The sequence below is a fragment of the Meles meles genome, chromosome 15 (genome assembly GCF_922984935.1).
Source record: "Meles meles chromosome 15, mMelMel3.1 paternal haplotype, whole genome shotgun sequence".
Classification (NCBI taxonomy): Eukaryota; Metazoa; Chordata; class Mammalia; order Carnivora; family Mustelidae; genus Meles; species Meles meles.
This window is the reverse complement of record NC_060080.1, coordinates 36,032,408-36,048,466: the sequence shown is the minus strand read 5'-3', so window position 1 is coordinate 36,048,466 and position 16,059 is coordinate 36,032,408. Positions and strand designations below refer to the sequence as shown.

At 44.5% G+C, this 16,059-nt stretch overlaps 1 protein-coding gene across 5 annotated transcripts in view; it reads right to left on the bottom strand.

Annotated features, from left to right (window-relative positions):
* The window catches only part of ACOXL (acyl-CoA oxidase like), a 356,730-nt gene that overhangs the window by 71,442 nt on the left and 269,229 nt on the right, over positions 1–16,059 (bottom strand). For all 5 annotated transcript variants that reach the window (XM_045979259.1, XM_045979255.1, XM_045979257.1 and 2 more), the window contains one exon: positions 4,388–4,475. In XM_045979259.1, the coding sequence (XP_045835215.1) occupies positions 4,388–4,475 (88 nt within the window). The remainder of the gene's footprint in view (positions 1–4,387; positions 4,476–16,059) is intronic.

The window sequence follows — 16,059 nt, the reverse complement described above, 5'->3', positions numbered from 1 at the left end:
TTTTCTGAGCTCGAGCAATGAAATGCATGTTCATTGAGGGGGTTAGTATATTCCCCTAGTTCCCTGGAAGATGAATGTCAAAGCTAAAACAAAATCGAGGTGAATGTAGTTTGTGTAAAGAATAGCCCCATTAACAAATGGGGGCGAAAAATGCTGATCCCATGAAGGATGCTGGAGCAAGCACTCATGGATAAAATGGATCATGGATAAAAAGAATGCTGTAATAACACATAGGATCACATTTTTATTAACAAAGAAAGTCTTGTTTGGAAACAAATCGTCCCTGAGAGGAGTCTGAAATTAATCCTCTGACAGGCAGAAAGCCACACTACTTATATATTCTAATCATAATTACAATGTGCTCTTAATGCGAACGTTCTAAATTATTAGTCACTTTATTAAGAACCGGAGAAGGGACTTCTGCAGCATAATGAGAGCACCTTAGAGCTCAGAGGAGGGAAAAACCAAGAGACAGTTGTGCATGGAGCTGGAGAATAGTGGATGTGACTTATTTAATAAAAGTGCTTAGTTTCTTTTTTTGTTTAGGAATCGGTACACCCTGAGGGGTTCAGACAGCACTGTGCTTCGGAGCTGCTCTTTCTAGGGCAAGATAAAAACGTGTATCACAGAAAAATAACAATTTATCATTGTAATGGTTACATCCCACTTCAGAAACCACTAGAGACTGCTTAACATTTTTATTTCAAACATGGTTTTCCCGAGTCTTCAGGTGACAACGGAAACTGATGCCAGAAGGTTTTTTCCCCCTATTTGTTCCTAATAAAAATGGCTAGATTCTGAGTTCATTTTCATGTGGAGTGACGTTCAGGTCTGTGCTTTCACGGACTGATCCTTCCCTTCCCTCCTTTGTGCTCTTTCTTTGAAAGTCTCCAAAGGCAACATCTGGGCCTGGTCACTGAAGACAGATGGGCTCCTTCTACTTCTTCTCCCAACCCCTGGGGACCTCTGGCAGTGGCGCAGCATGCTATTTAAACGTCATGACATGCTGATGGAACTGTCCCTGCGCAGTGTGTGCTCAGCGCGGTCCTACCGCAAGAACCTATTCCTTATCTGTTCAGACCTCCTCATTACGGATGACTTTCTCTATCTCAAAACATTCCTGGGAGTTCTAGAGGCTGTCATTGAACTAATTCTTCTTATTTTTTCTTCTGTTACTTTCTACAGCCAAATTGTCTTCCTCTAACCCTGATAGGGGCCAATTTCCTGAAAATAATCACTTTTGCTACTGTGGCTATTAGCTAATAAAATGTAGGGAGTCCATTCAGATTTCTTTTATGCTGTGGCAATATTAAATCTGTGATGTTGCCTGTCCATGTTAAGACTTCCTACACTGGAACCTAACTTGCTTAAATTGTCCTCTTGTTCTTATGCTTAAGAAACAAGGATCTGGGGCACCTGGGTGGCTCAGTGGGTTAAAGCCTCTGCCTTTGGCTCCGGTCATGATCCCAGGGTCCTGGGATCAAGCCCTGCATTGGGCTCTCTGCTCAGCAGGGAGCCTGCTTCCCCCTCTGTCTCTGCCTGCCTGTCTGCCTACTTCTGATCTCTCTCTCTGTCAAATAGATAAATAAAATCTCTAAAAAAAAAAAAAAAGAAAAAAGAAAAGAAACAAGGATCTAAATGTTCCACTTTGGTAATGGGAACTAAGGATTTTGTAGAGTAGTAATTAACAGTAATAAAACAGTAATTAACAGTAATAAAAAATTTTTATTGAACCCAACTATGGATCGGATGCTAAGGGCTTTTGAGTATATTCTCAATAGCCCCATGAGGTAAATATCACATTATCTCCATTTTATAAATGAAGATGAGACGAAAGCTCAGAGAGGTTGACTAATTCACTCACAATTACACAGCAGGTAGAGGTAAATAAAGTCTCTGCACTCAGTTAAGCAGACTCTGGAGCCTGGAGCCTGAGTTCTCAACCCTCACGGCTAAACTTAATTATGCCCTCGACAGATAGAATGAGTGGTTCAAGGCATAATGGTCAGTGTTTCCAAGGCAAAGACTTGAGTTCAGGGATTCTTTGATGCCTGCCTTCAAATTTAATCACATCTCCTAATGTTTAGAGGTGTTTCAGTTGGAGTCCACTTGGTTGGTGCTTGTATCCTAGAAGGGTGATATCTGTGGTCAGCACACGGAAAAGCAGGGGGAGGAGCCCAGGCTGTGGAGCCACAGGCAGCCCAGAGAGCAGAGCCATACATGTCTACACGGAGTGCAGAAGAAGGCCTGGGACCTAACTGCCTTCAGTAAAGGTGCCTCCTGTGGTGCTTTATAAGCCAGGTAAGTTTTAGCTGATTGACAAATCTGAAAAAACACCCCACCAACAGAAGAAGGGAGGTTTGCATAAATTTCTCAGGGGCTGAGTTGGTGCTGAGGACACCGAGACAGCCTAGGAAGCAGCCTGTGGGCTCCAGGACCCAACCTCTGTGGGAGGCGGGCCAGCATGGACACTCAGACGCTCCACCAAGAGCTGTCCAGTCCAACCTTCTGAAACGTTCTATCACTGAATTCCACACAGAGAGTTCCATGCGATGGAGCATATACAAATGTTTCAGCAGTTGGGTTCTCATTTGTGATGAGTAAACTGGCATTCTGGATTATACAGCTATTACCTTTGAGTTTGATTAAGGTGAGTCAATTCCCTGGAGCCTCATATACTGTGGGTGTGCAGACAAATTAAAATTTCTGGATCCACAGATGAAGGAACTCAGTCCTATGACTTAATGACCTGTGGGGAGGGAAGCTTTTGTCCTCCCTCTGCCCCTCTCAGCCCCTGGAGGGGTTCATTGCGTAAAAAGGCTGCTCCCGGTGTGTTGCCCCCAGGCCCCATGAGGAACACATGCTCTGGACATAATCACTTGTGTGTTCTCATTCCTGTCCACACTCCTGAGCCCTGTGTCATGAGGCTCATCATGGTCCCAAGCACCGGGCTGCACCTTGAGGGAGAGAAGAGGCCAGGCTCAGCCTCGCCAGTCTGGCTCTTGCCAGCTCTTGGGGAGGGGTCCGGCCGCCCCACAGTGACTAACAACATGGCGCTCTGCTCTCCTAGTACTGCCTGGCTGGGGAGGGAAGGTGGAGGTCAGGTTGTGAGGCAGGTGGGATGCTGGCACTCCTGGGTTGCTGGCTTGACCCTTAAGAGAACCCCTCCAGGAATTCCACCCCAAGAGATGGTGCCCATGGACATGCCAGGACTGGGAGCCAGGCCCTGGAGCTGTGGTGGTGACCAAACCTGACGCTGCCTTCCCAGGGCCAGCTGTGACCTCGGTGGGATGGAAAACCCCACACAGCACACAAGCCCAGTGAGAGTCTTCTCCCTTTAAGACCTTCCCCCCTGGGGGCGCCTGGGTGGCTCAGTGGATTAAGCCGCTGCCTTTGGCTCAGGTCATGATCTCAGGGTCCTGGGATCGAGCCCCGCATCGGGCTCTCTGCTCAGCAGAGAGCCTGCTTCCTCCTCTCTCTGCCTGCCTCTCTGCCTACTTGTGGTCTCTCTCTCTGTCAAATAAATAAATAAAAAAATAAAAAATCTTAAAAAAAAATTAAAAAAAAAGAAAAAGACCTTCCCCCCTGGAGTAAGAGTTTATGATGAATGAATGAATGACTCTTGATGCTATAGAAAATTTTCAGGAATAATTTGCCCTATCTTGATGGATCATACTCTGCTTTCAAAGTTTCTTTTATTTTTTTGTGATTTGGGTTTATTCAGGTCAAAATGGTCACTCACGTTTTCTCTGTGTCGGTGCTACTGATACAGAGGCGGAAGAGCTCTTTGCTGTGGGTGCTGTTCATAGCCTGGGGGGTGTTTAGTAGCATCCCTGGCCTCTGTCCACCAGCAACCCCTGCTTGGTTGTGGCAATAAAAAATGTCTCCAGATGTCACTACATGTTCCCAGGAGGGCTTGAGAACCACTGCTTTAAAAGGCTGAACCAGTTTCTGGCTAATTCAAGAACTAGGTTTAAGTAGTTAGTTGTGGTACCTGAAATACTTCAGGCAGGGATCCTATTCAAACACCCTCCCTTTACCTGCACGGGCACCCTCTGGTTTGTTCACCGGGGAACGGCAGTCCCTGTTGGGCAGAGGGGCTCTGCTGAGGGGCCCGCCATTCGCCAGCTGGCTTCTGTCAAACCAATGCTGTTGACAACTCCCGGGTTGTGTCGGAGGTATGGTTTCTGGAGTTTAGTGTTGGGTTTTGTGGGTGTTGTTTGGTCTGTGTTCTGGTAAGTTGGGGTTAAATTCTTTGGGGGCTTCTACATTCAGCACGAGGGCTCAGCCTGGTGTGGGGACTGTCCTTGGTCTGTAGTCTTATTCCCAGACACCTTGCAGCCCTCTGAGCTGCCCCATTACAAATATTTAACAAGAGCCAACTGACCTCTGTGGATGTGTGCCAGAGACAGGCAGGCAACGTGGTGAAGACACGCATTCCAGGCACTGAAAAAGTCCTCTTTCTTGGTCATCACCTGTCAAATGGACAGAATGAAAGGAATCGCTGAGGGTCTTCCCAGACAACAGAACTTAGAAGCAAGGCAGATGGCAAATTTGCACATTTTTAGTACCACCTGAAGCCTGGGTAGGTTGCAAGGCTGGCCTCCGTGACCCACAGAAGCAGTTTGTTGATGAAGAAAGGCCATCAGTGTACTGTGAGTCCAGATTCTGCATTGGTAGGAATTCCTCACACACAGCAAACACGACCACTACTGGCTGCCGACTCTCAAGATGGCACAGGTGTCCAGGTAACAGTGCACGCACAGGTAAAGCGACACCATGTTACCCCGGGGCGCTCTCTGCCTGCAGAACTGTGAATCCCAGATCGAACTGCATTAAGTCTAATCTGCAGCAAAATGAACCTGCTGTCCCTCCCTTCTTCCTTCCATTGAAGGCAGGTACTTCCATTTGTTTTCAAGTTGTTTCTCTCGAATGCCCGTGAGGTCTCCAGTGAGGTCTCCAGAACAGGCATCTGGCGGTGGCTGGGTGTGATGTGTGGGAGTGTCTAGGAGTGTGGGAACTGCACGCCCAGCACCTCTGCGTCCTCCCTCCATCTGACCAGTCCCTTTAGCCGATCTAACCCATGCAAGATGCTCTTTCAATCACTCCAACGAACAGAGTTGTTTTGCTTTGTTCTTTGCTGTTTTTGGGGGGACAGGGGGTCGGTGAGAAGTGAGGGAAGAGAACTAGAAGAAGATAAGAATGAAGAAAATACACAAAGAGAAAGATGCCGAATCACGGAGCCAGCAGTTAGTCATTTCGGTGGAGCTAAGGGCAGATTCTTATCTGACCAGAGAGGAGTGTTGAATTTGTCACTTCTGACTTTTCTTTGTTTCTTCTTGCCTTTTTTTTTTTTTTTGGTTTGTTTGTTTTGAAAACCTAACAGTTTGATATTTAAATTTTCAGCCCTTGTCTTTGCTCAAAGAAATAACACTCAGATAGAAAATCAGACTCTGCATCTGCTTCCCATTTGTTTTAAACTCACACGCTGAGCCCTGTGGTTGGAAGGTACCCTGCCCCCTGCAGCTCCATGGTTCCTGCAGGGCCTGGAGGACCTGCTTTGTCAAAGCCCTCCTATAACAGGGTGCTTTGTGCTCCAGTGGAAAAACAGCACGGCAGAAAGCCTCTCCCCATGTATAATTTAGCATGATTACCTGGGGCAGCAGGCACAATGTGGAGGACCATGTCACATGTGCCTTGGAGTCCCCACCTAACTGCGTCTTAGGACAGTCAAGGGTGAAGATAATGTCTGTCTTGGTCCCTGAATCAGGATCTCTTGGGGCTGGTAGCAAAATGACAGCTGAAAGTGATAGAGAATGCAAATCTCAAGGAATGGGCCAGAGAACCTCTCGCGCAGAGGTGAGGACAAGAGCTGGCCAAACACTCCTGTCCCCAAGCTCTCCCCATCACACTGCGGAGGAAAACACCAGGAAATCCGTGCTGGGGCCTGGTGGACAGGCTCTCCCAAACGTGAGTGGGCTGTCCCCCTACACTGTATGGGAAGGAGAAAGGAAGGGTAAAACAGTGTGCGGAGGTGTCCAAACAGAACTGAGAGCACTCTTACAGTTTTAAAAATCTAAACATATATACTTAAGTCTTTCACTGGTCTGATGGAGAGAAAACCAGAAACAGACAATTAATTGGACAATACAGACCCTGCATGAAGAAGGGACTTTAGATGAGAAAACATGCAGAAAGCCCTTTATGAAACTTGTTGTGACTGTACCCTCAAAAAGTACACGGCAAAAAAAAAAACAAAAAACAAAAAACAAAAACAAGTTCAAGTTAAGGGGAAAGGCCCCTTGAAGGCCTGCCAGCTTGTTCCTAAGTGCTTTTCTTATATGTTAACATCACAGTGCTGCAGCGGGACCCACTTGAGCAGGCTCAGTGTAACCTCGTCCCTGCTGGCAGGTGGTGCCCCCTCGTACCCCACTCCAGACAGGAAGGCTGGCATGACTTATCCCCCATCGAAGGATGGCACCCAGGACTTGGAACATGTCGATAGAAAGGCAGATGCTCGGGAAAGCGACAGACTGACTGAGAAGTCTCTGTCTCCTAGAATTCGAGTTTACTGGCAAGAAACAATAGGCTGAAGCCAACTGGGGGCTGCACAGTGGTCCACACGTCCAGGTGGGGCAGCTCACAACAGTGTGTGGGGTCCCATTCCAGCCCATTTTTAAGTGGTCAAAACAAGCAGATCAGAAGGTCAAACTCTGGTTCAGCCTTTACGTATAGACCCAGTGTGAACTCTGGGGTGTCACTGCCCACAGTAACCCAGCTGATAATGGCCTATGCAGGGCTCAAGATTTTTAAATGTATTTATTACACCAATAACAGGCAAAACAACAGAAATCAAGTATCTAACTCTCTCTCCTTACAAAACCTTAATAAGAGGTTTTCTGGAGAGTGGATTTTTTTTTTTTTAATGGATGATTGTTCTTTACTTCAAGCAGTAAACCTGCTACTGAAAACTTATGTGTAACTCAGCCTTATGCAAACTAAAACCTTCTTAAAATGCACCAGACAACAGACGCTGTTTTAAGCTCTTAATTGCATTTGCTCGTTGAGTCTTCAGAAGCCCCGGAGGTAGGAATTATTGACATCTTTTGATACCTTCATTTTGCAGGTGGAAAACTGACACAGGTTAAGGAATTTGCCCAAGGTTGCAGAGCTGGATTGGGACTGGGCACCCAGGCTTCTGAGCCCATATTTGTAACCACAGGCTACACTGCCTCCCAATGGACTAATAGGGAGTTGGTTCCCGGGCAACACCTGTCCCTCCCAAATACAGTTCATAAAGATGCATTGTCACATATGGTCGTATGTAATGTGAACCATATTCTACACTTAAAACCTCTAATGGAAATAAATGCTTACTTCCTAATAAATCATCACACAGTTAAGACAGGGCTGAACTCATAAAGAAACCCCTGCTGGCTTCCCTTTTGATGGATGCCATGTCCATTCTCCTTCTACTTTTCTAGAAAAATCCCCAATAGCTTTGGGCAGCAATATATCCAGGTAAAAAATACTTACCTCCTTACAAAGGATCTATCAAAAAAAAAAAAAAAATCTCAGCTAACATCACACGTAGTAGTAAAGACTAAGTGCTCTCCCCCTAGGATTGGGAAGAAAAGAATGTCATCACTTCTACTCAGTGTTGTACTGTAGATTCCAGCTAGGATAATAAGACAAGAAAAAGAAATGAAAGGTGTAGAGATTGGAAAGGAGTAAGTAAAACGGTCTTCATCCAAAAAGAACTGATTTTCTATGTAAAAAGTGCTAAGGAATGTTTCAGAAAGCTACTAAAACTAATTAGCAAATTAAGCAGCAAAGTCACAAGATGCAAGATTTAAAAAAAAAAAATCAACTAAGTTTCCATATCCTAGCAATGAACAATTTGTACTCGAAATAAAAATACCATTGCAATAGCATCAAATGTATTCAATACTCACAGATACATTTCACACGGCACGTGCAATATCTGTATGCGGAGAGGAAAAAACATTGCAGAAAGAAATTGAAATGAAGCATAGAAATGAAAGGAGAACTACACTGTGCTCATGGGCCAGAAAACTCTGCATTTCTAAGATGTCAATTTTCACAGGGATCTATGGAGTCAGAACAATGCCAAGCAAAATCCCAGCAGACTTCTGTGTGTATAGAACTGGACAAGCTGATTGTAAACCTTATATGGAAATACAGAGGACCTACAATAATCAAAACCATTCTGAGAAAAAAAACAACTTGGAGGATTCACAGTAACTTATTTCAAGACTTAGTATAAAGTTGTAGTAAATACAACAGTATGGTATTGGAATAAGAATAGAAATATAGGCAAATGGGGGAAAAAAGAAGAGTCCATAAAAAGAGCCATCCAGGCATGGTCAACTGATTTTCTACCAGGGTACCAAGGTAACTGAATGGGGGAAAAAGTCTTTTTAACAGTGCCAGAATAACCAAACATCCACATACAAAAGTAAACCCATAAATAAATGAAGCTCAACCTTTACTTCGTGCCATATTAATAAGTTAACTTGAAGTGGGTCACAAGCCTAAATGTAAGACTTACATCTAAAATAAAATTCTAGAAGAAACTGGGAGAACATCTTAGTGACACTGGGATAGGCAAAGATTTTGTGAGATAAGACATGAAAAGGCTGAATTTCATCAAAATTAAAATTCTACTCTTTAAAGAGACTTAAGGAAATAAAAAGATAAGTAATAGATTAGGAGAAAATATTTGAAAAATCATGTATGTAATAAGAGAGGTCTATCCAGAATTTACAAAGACAGCTTACAACTCAATAGTAAGAAAACAAAATCCACTTTAACAAATGCGCAAAAAGTTTGAACAGACACGTCACCGAAGAATATAAATGAATGGCAAATAAATACATGAAACAGATTTGAGAAATGCTAATTAACGCCATGATGAGAAACCACAACACATCCCCCAGAATGGCTGACACCAGTAAGACTGGCAATGCCAAGTATTGGTAAGGATGCAGGGCAACTAGAACTCATTGTGGGTAGGGGTGGCAAAATGGCAAAATGGTGCAGCCACTTTAGAAGACAGTGTGGAGGTTTCTTATAAATAAACACACAGGCACCATAGAACGCAGCCATTCCACTCCTAGATATTTACACAAGATAAATAAAAATATATGTCCATGCAAAGACTTGGATGTGAACATTCACAGAAACTTCATTCATAATAGCCCAACAGGAATCAATCCATATGTCCACCAATTGGTTAAGGGATAAACAAATTATAGTAAAGCCATACAAAGGAAGACTCCTGCACAATAAAAAGGAACAAACTATTAAAACACCCAACAATTTAGATAGTTCTCAAAGGCAAAAGACTATATACTATGCTCTTCCATTTATATTAAATTATAAAAAAGGCAATTCTATTTGAGAAGAAAAATCTGTGTTTTCCAGGAGTCAGAGTAGGGGGAGGGGTTTGATTACAAAGGAGCAGGAACTTTCTGGGGTGATGGAAATATTCTCTATCTAGACTATCTGCACTTTCCAAAACCCATTAATTGTACACTTAAAATTGGCCAGTCTTAATATATATTAATTACATATATAAAATAAAAGTTGATTTTTAAAGATGCTTACCTCCCCAGTCTCCCTTACAGCTTGTAAGATTTGTAGTCTCCACGGCCAAGGGAGTGGGCTGAAGTCTACTGGGGGGTGCTTCCGTGAAAGCTACTGTTTCCCTAACAAAACAAAATACAGCTTGAGCTAGCATGTGCTTTTTTTTTTTTTCTTTGTCCTCTTTCTGTTTCTTTGTTTGGAACTTTCTATCTTGCCTTTCAGGAGTGGGATAATGGGGGGGGGGGTGTCTTTATATATTTTTCTGCCTTCTTACATTTTTTATGTCTTCCCTTTCTTTCTTTTCTTTTTCTCTTTCTTTCTTTCTTGAAAGGGAGAGAAAGAAGGAGAGAGAGAGAGGGTGTGGGGAGGGGCAGACAGAGAGTCTCAAGCAGTCTCATACCCAGCACGGAGCCCAACATGGGGATCGATCTCATGACCCTGAGATCATGACCTGAGCTGAAACCAAGAGTTCGATGCTTAACTGACTAAGCCACTCAGGCGCCCCTTTATGTCTTTCTTTTTAAAAAAAAAAAAACAAAAAACTTTGTATAGTTAACCCTCTCTCTCTTGAGTTCTTCTTTCCATCTCTGTTTCGAGACTTACTCAACTGCTTTTTCACCCTTTTATATTTTAATTTTTCTGTTGTTCTATATTTTTTTCTATTTTTCTACGGGTTTTGTTTTTCTAGGCTTTTCTTGCCATTCTGTTTTTCAGTCTTTCTGCTCCCTCTGTACTGTTCTGTCCTTTCTCCTGGGTTAAATTCACTGCTTCACCTTTCACTCCTCTCTTAGGCGTTCACACACCATATTAATTCTTTTTCTCTTCAGACTTTCCTCCTGACTTAACTTGGCTTCGTCTTATTGGCTTTGGGAAGGGGCCCCCTCTCCTCCCCACCACAGCTATTCTTCTTGAATTCTGTCTTCTCCAGAAGGCCCCAGCCTCTTCCTGCTTCGATGGCTGGCTGTTGGTCAGTTCTGTACTAGTGCCTCACAGAAAGCAGGGTGTCTGGGTCCAACAGATGGCAGCTCACTTGTGGCTTTCTGAACTGGGAGCAGGAGATTCTCTGCACCTTGGCCCTTTGAACCTGCACTATTATTTCCAGGACAGTCAGAGCAACACATCTAGCACAAAGTCCTACTATATCCTGGGAGAAAGGACACAGCAGGACACCTTTGTATCTACTGTTCCAGCTTATTTCCTATGAGAAGGAAAAGTAAATATGCTCCAATGCCCCAGAGAGGGCTGTGTCCTGGCGTTGGGAGCCTAAGGGGACAGGCCAGCTGCGGGGTTCCTGTCTGGTCTCAGTGCCTGTGTCAGTGGCCCTCTGTCTACCACCCCCATCCCCAGATACTTGCCCATCCCAGCTGTGGATCAGGTTCTACTGCACGAGAATCTCCCCTTCTCTGAGAAGGTAGCAGGTGGCTGGACTGCAGGGGTGGGGTGGATGAAACAGCTTATCTCTGGGAGGTAAGCCCTTGGGGTGAAAGTGTGGGATTCACATCTTTTCCTAGGGAAACACAAGGTAAGAGTGATGAATGGCAGGAGAGTAGGAAGGGGTCCAACAACAAAGGTTTCTTGATCACATTCTCCTGCCCCGCAGTGCTTGTCTCTGTACTAAGAAAGATATTTTGATCATGTAGGAAGTTCCAGAAAAGTCCAGTAATGATCCCTAGATTGCTCACTGGAACAAAGATGGATGTGTCTCCCAAGAGTACGACCCGCCAGAGGAACTCCTGCAGGACCCCGTCGTTCCCAGTTCCTAACAGAGCTTGTTCAGAACGGCTGTCCTAGCAAAGACATCACCCCACTGGCCTTCACTGTTCCCACAGGGGCTTCCCCTATAGACAGCCTGCTGTTCTTCCCCAGTGGTGCTGGGTGCAGGTTCTCAATAAGCACGCATTCCAAGACGTGTGCAGGTGCGTGCACACACACACACACACACACACACACACACACACACACATCCCACAGCTCCTCTCCACCTTGAACTACATCCAGTCTCAGGACATGCTCCCTCTCTTGCTTCAGATATATTCACATGCAGTTCTCTCCCCCTGCCCTCTGTCCTACCTGACTGCCTCCTCCCAGTTTGGGAAGCCTCCCGACAGCTCCCCCTCCCGCGTGTGGGCTGGGCCCCCACCAAGCAGCACATCCCTCCGTGGAAGCCCTTCCCACACTGTGGTGTAAGCGCTGGGCTGACCAGGGCAGGACTGTGACCACCCCGGCACCCAGTGCAGTGGTCAGGGCCAATGACTACATCAAGGAGCCCCGTCACAGAGATGGGTGGTGAGGGTAGATGGGGACGCGAGGGGAGGGACTGGAAAATAAACTGGCTTCGGAGGGCAGAGAAATCACAAGAAAATTCAGCAGAGTGGGGTCTTCGCAAAAACAGGACAAGAGGCTCCTGGTCCGCCTTTCCCTGCACCACAGTTATGGTGTCAGGTCGGATTTTCTGGGGTCTGCCCAGGTGTTTGCAGCCCCTTCCCTCACCTGCAATGTCCTCCAAGCTCTGGTCATGGGCCTCACAATAGGAATAGACCCCAAAGATGGAACCCATTCCTAGCGAAGCCCTATTTTTGTTACACACACACTAGTTCCAGGAATTGGGGGGCCACACGTGTTTGATCTGACCGGTTGCTAAATCTTTCCCCTGCTAAGGCTTAACTGAAATTGTCAGAACATGAAATCCATAGGATCTTGGCAAAGGGCTCCTATAATTGAATGTATTACTTCCTAATTTCTCCTCCTTTTTCCTTTTTGTGTTAAATTAAGAGTCTGCTTCTCATTACTTGGCCTTTCAGAATAGAAAATGATTGTCGGATGATACATTCTCTTTGGTCATTTAGCATTCATTTGAACTCTATGCTCCTGAAATCAATCTTGATAATTCCCAACAACGGGATCTGTAAATAAACAAATGTTTGATAGCTTTTCCCTTTCTTAATCACTTCCTCATTTTAAAAGTTCCTTCTAACATTTCTGGTGGATGGAGCAAGAGAAGGGGGGAATCAGGAGACCTTAAATAGATTTTACAGGCACCAAAGCGTGTATTTGGAGTACGATCAGCTGGAAAGATCTTGTTTCAATAATACGATCTTCACATTTAACTGAAGACGATGTTATGGAACCTGACTGCCCTTAGTGACTGCTTAAAGCAGACAGAAGGCAGAACGATGTACATTTAATATGTGAAAGACATTAGGCCTCAAGAGCTTTGTTTCCTGACACTCTGTAGCAGCTCAGTGGGAGGAGGCAGTCTCAGGGCTGCGAGTAAAAGGCAAGGGGTTCAGCACACAGAAAGCCTACCCCACGAGGGATTTGCAGAGCACAGAACCCACTGCAGTTTGGAATTCCTTAGCACTACATGCTTCCTTTTCCAGGAGTAGAATCCTATCCTCCTGGTGCATGAGCTGGAGCCTTGGGACCACCCCTGACCCCATCTTTGGCTTTCTCCCCCATCAGACCATCCCAAGTTTCACCGACCACCCTTCGTGATCACTGTCACCACTCCACAGCTCAGGCTGGGTCTTAACTCCTCTGGGATGATGGTTACTGTGGTCTTCTAAAGGGTCACCCTCACAGCACTGACTCCAGAATGATCTTCCTGACACCAGTGTGCTCAGGCCATAGTCCTGTCACCTGCAGGGAGGGTAGAGGGATCTCGGGCCTGCAAGCAGGGGATATGAGGCTCAGGGCCTTGAGGGCCTACAGACCACCATAGTCACTCTCTTGCTAGCTTCTCTAGCCCAGGACCTGGGATGTGGACCAGCTTGAGGCTCAGCCTGAATATGCCAGTTGCTCACTCACATCCCATGCCTTGACTGGTAGGTCCTGCCCACCTCTGCCTGGGGATGGACACTAGATTTCATGGGCCACCCTTACCCACAGAATGGGGCAGCCCTCCCTCTGCTCCAGACCCCTCTCTACGTGCTTCCCCTTGACCCACGTTCCTGCCATCTCCCGTCCCAAGCTGAGACCATGGAGGACAGCCATCATGCCCTGGTCATCTCTATAGTCCCAGACTCGCAGAGTGACTGGTGTACTAGGTCACTGGGGAACAGTATCTTTTAAACAAGGAACTATTCAGTAAAAATAAATATCTTTACAGGTCTTCTCTCTCTTTTTCCCCTCTGATTTGTTTATGTAAATATATGCCTGAAGTTTCAATGAAACATTTTTATTTCACTGTCAGGAAGAAGCTTTTTATTTTTGGCTAACCTTTCAGGAATACTAAACAGCACACTTTGCAGAATGTCGAGACCACCTCTGTGTGAGCTTCTGTGGTCTGGGAGGGAGAGGGATTTGAGGCACTTGTGAGAAAGAGGGGAATTAACACTGGAAATTAAAAACAGCAACAATGAAACAGCCTATTCCAACAACCTGAGGTGCTGGCAAACAGGGAAGGAAGGGCAATAGGTCACCAAGAGCTGCCACATGAAATTATAGGTCAATGCCTGACTGTCCATTACCACCACCAAGCCACTAAGCAAGCAGGTAGATGGGCTGGACTTAGCACTGCCTCAGTGGAGAAGCCGGACTAGGAGATGTTAAGTCCTTTATGGGACGTACCTGACTCCTTCCTTTACATTGTAGAATACCATGTGAAATGGTGTCCTCATGTCATACATCCCTTGTGTGCTCCAACCCTAGTGCCTCAGCCTAATGGAGGCCCCTGTGGTCTGATAACTTTACTATTTCTCTTTTCTGGCAATCAGGTTGTTGGCTGTATCGCATAGCATTGGGCTTTAGGCTACCATTCATAACAGTAGCAACTTAAAGAATGACTTTGATCCCGGATGACCATGAGGGTCTGCCTACTGGCCATGTGGAAAGGCAGAATGAAATAGAATAATAGGTTCATTCTTGTTTACTACAATACTACAGTCTCCAGCGGCACTGAACCTCTGGATAAGCCTACCCCCTACTCACAGAGAACCTCAAGAAACTGTTGTTCAAGCCAAAGCTAACATCATACTCAACTCATTGAAAGGTTGAAAGCTTTTCTTCTAAGGTCAGGAACAAGGCAAGGTACCAACTCTTACCACTCCTATTGAGCAAACACTAGCAGTCCTAGCTAGAACAATAAGGCAAGAAAAAAAAGGAAGAGGGATCTAAGCTAGAAAAGAAGAAGCAAAATTATCTCTATTTGCAGATGATATGATCTTATATATAGAAATCCCAAAGACTCCACCAAAAAGCCATTAGAATAAACAAATTCAGTAAAGTTGTGGGTTACACAATCAAACTGATATAGAAATCAGTCATGTCTCTATGCACAAAAAACAAAATATCTGAAAAATTAACACACATAATCCCATTTATGGTAGCATAAAAAAAACAGTAAAATACTTAGGAATAAATTTAACCAAGGAGGTGAAGGATCTGTACATCTAAAACTAAAAGACACTGATGAAAGAAATTGAAGACACAAATGAGTGGAAAGAAAGATATCTCATGTGTCCATGGAACAGAAGAACTAATATTGTTTACATGTCCATATGATCCAGAGCCCTCTAGATACAATGCAATGCCTATCAAAATTCTAATGGTATTGGGCTCAGAAAATAGAAAAAATGATCCTAAAATTCATGTGGAACCACAAAGACCCTGAATCGTCAAAGCAATCCTGAGAAAGAATGAAGATATCGCACTTCCTGATTTCAAACAAAACCACAGTCATCAAAACAACACGGTACTGGTATAAAAAAGGACGTGTAGACCAATGGAACAGAATTAAGAGGCCGGAAAACACTGCCCCACCCCCCACCACCATATACAGTCATATAGAGCCAAAAGTACTCTGTGGGGAAAGGATAATCTTTTCAACAACTGGTATTGGGAAAACTGGATAACCACAGACAGAAGAATGAATTTGGACATTTCTCTTACACCACTCCCAAAATTAACTCAAAATGGAATCAAGACTCAATATAAGACCTGAAAACACAGAACACTTAGAAGAAAACATAAGGAAAAATTTCTTTGACATTGGTCTTGGTAATGATTTTTTGGATATGATATCAAAACACAGGCAACAAAACCAAAAACAGACAAGTGGAACTACATTAAATTAAAAAACTTCTGCACAAACCACATCAACAACAAAAAATGAACTGACAATCTATGGAATGGGAGAAAATATTTGCAAACCGTCTAGTGATGAGGTGTTAATATCCAAAATATATAAGGAACCCATACAACTTATTAGTAAAAAAAAAAAAAAAATTCTGCCTGTTAAAGAAATAGGCAGAGGACCTCAATAGATATTTTCCCAAAGAAGACAGACCAATGGGCAACAGACACATGAAAAGATGTTCAGTGTCATTAAGCATCAGGGAAATGCAAATCAAAACTGCAATGAGATATCGCCTCACACCTGTCAGAATGGCTAGTATCAGAAAGACAAGAGATAGTAAGTGTTGGCAAGAAAAGGGAATCATTGTGCACTAT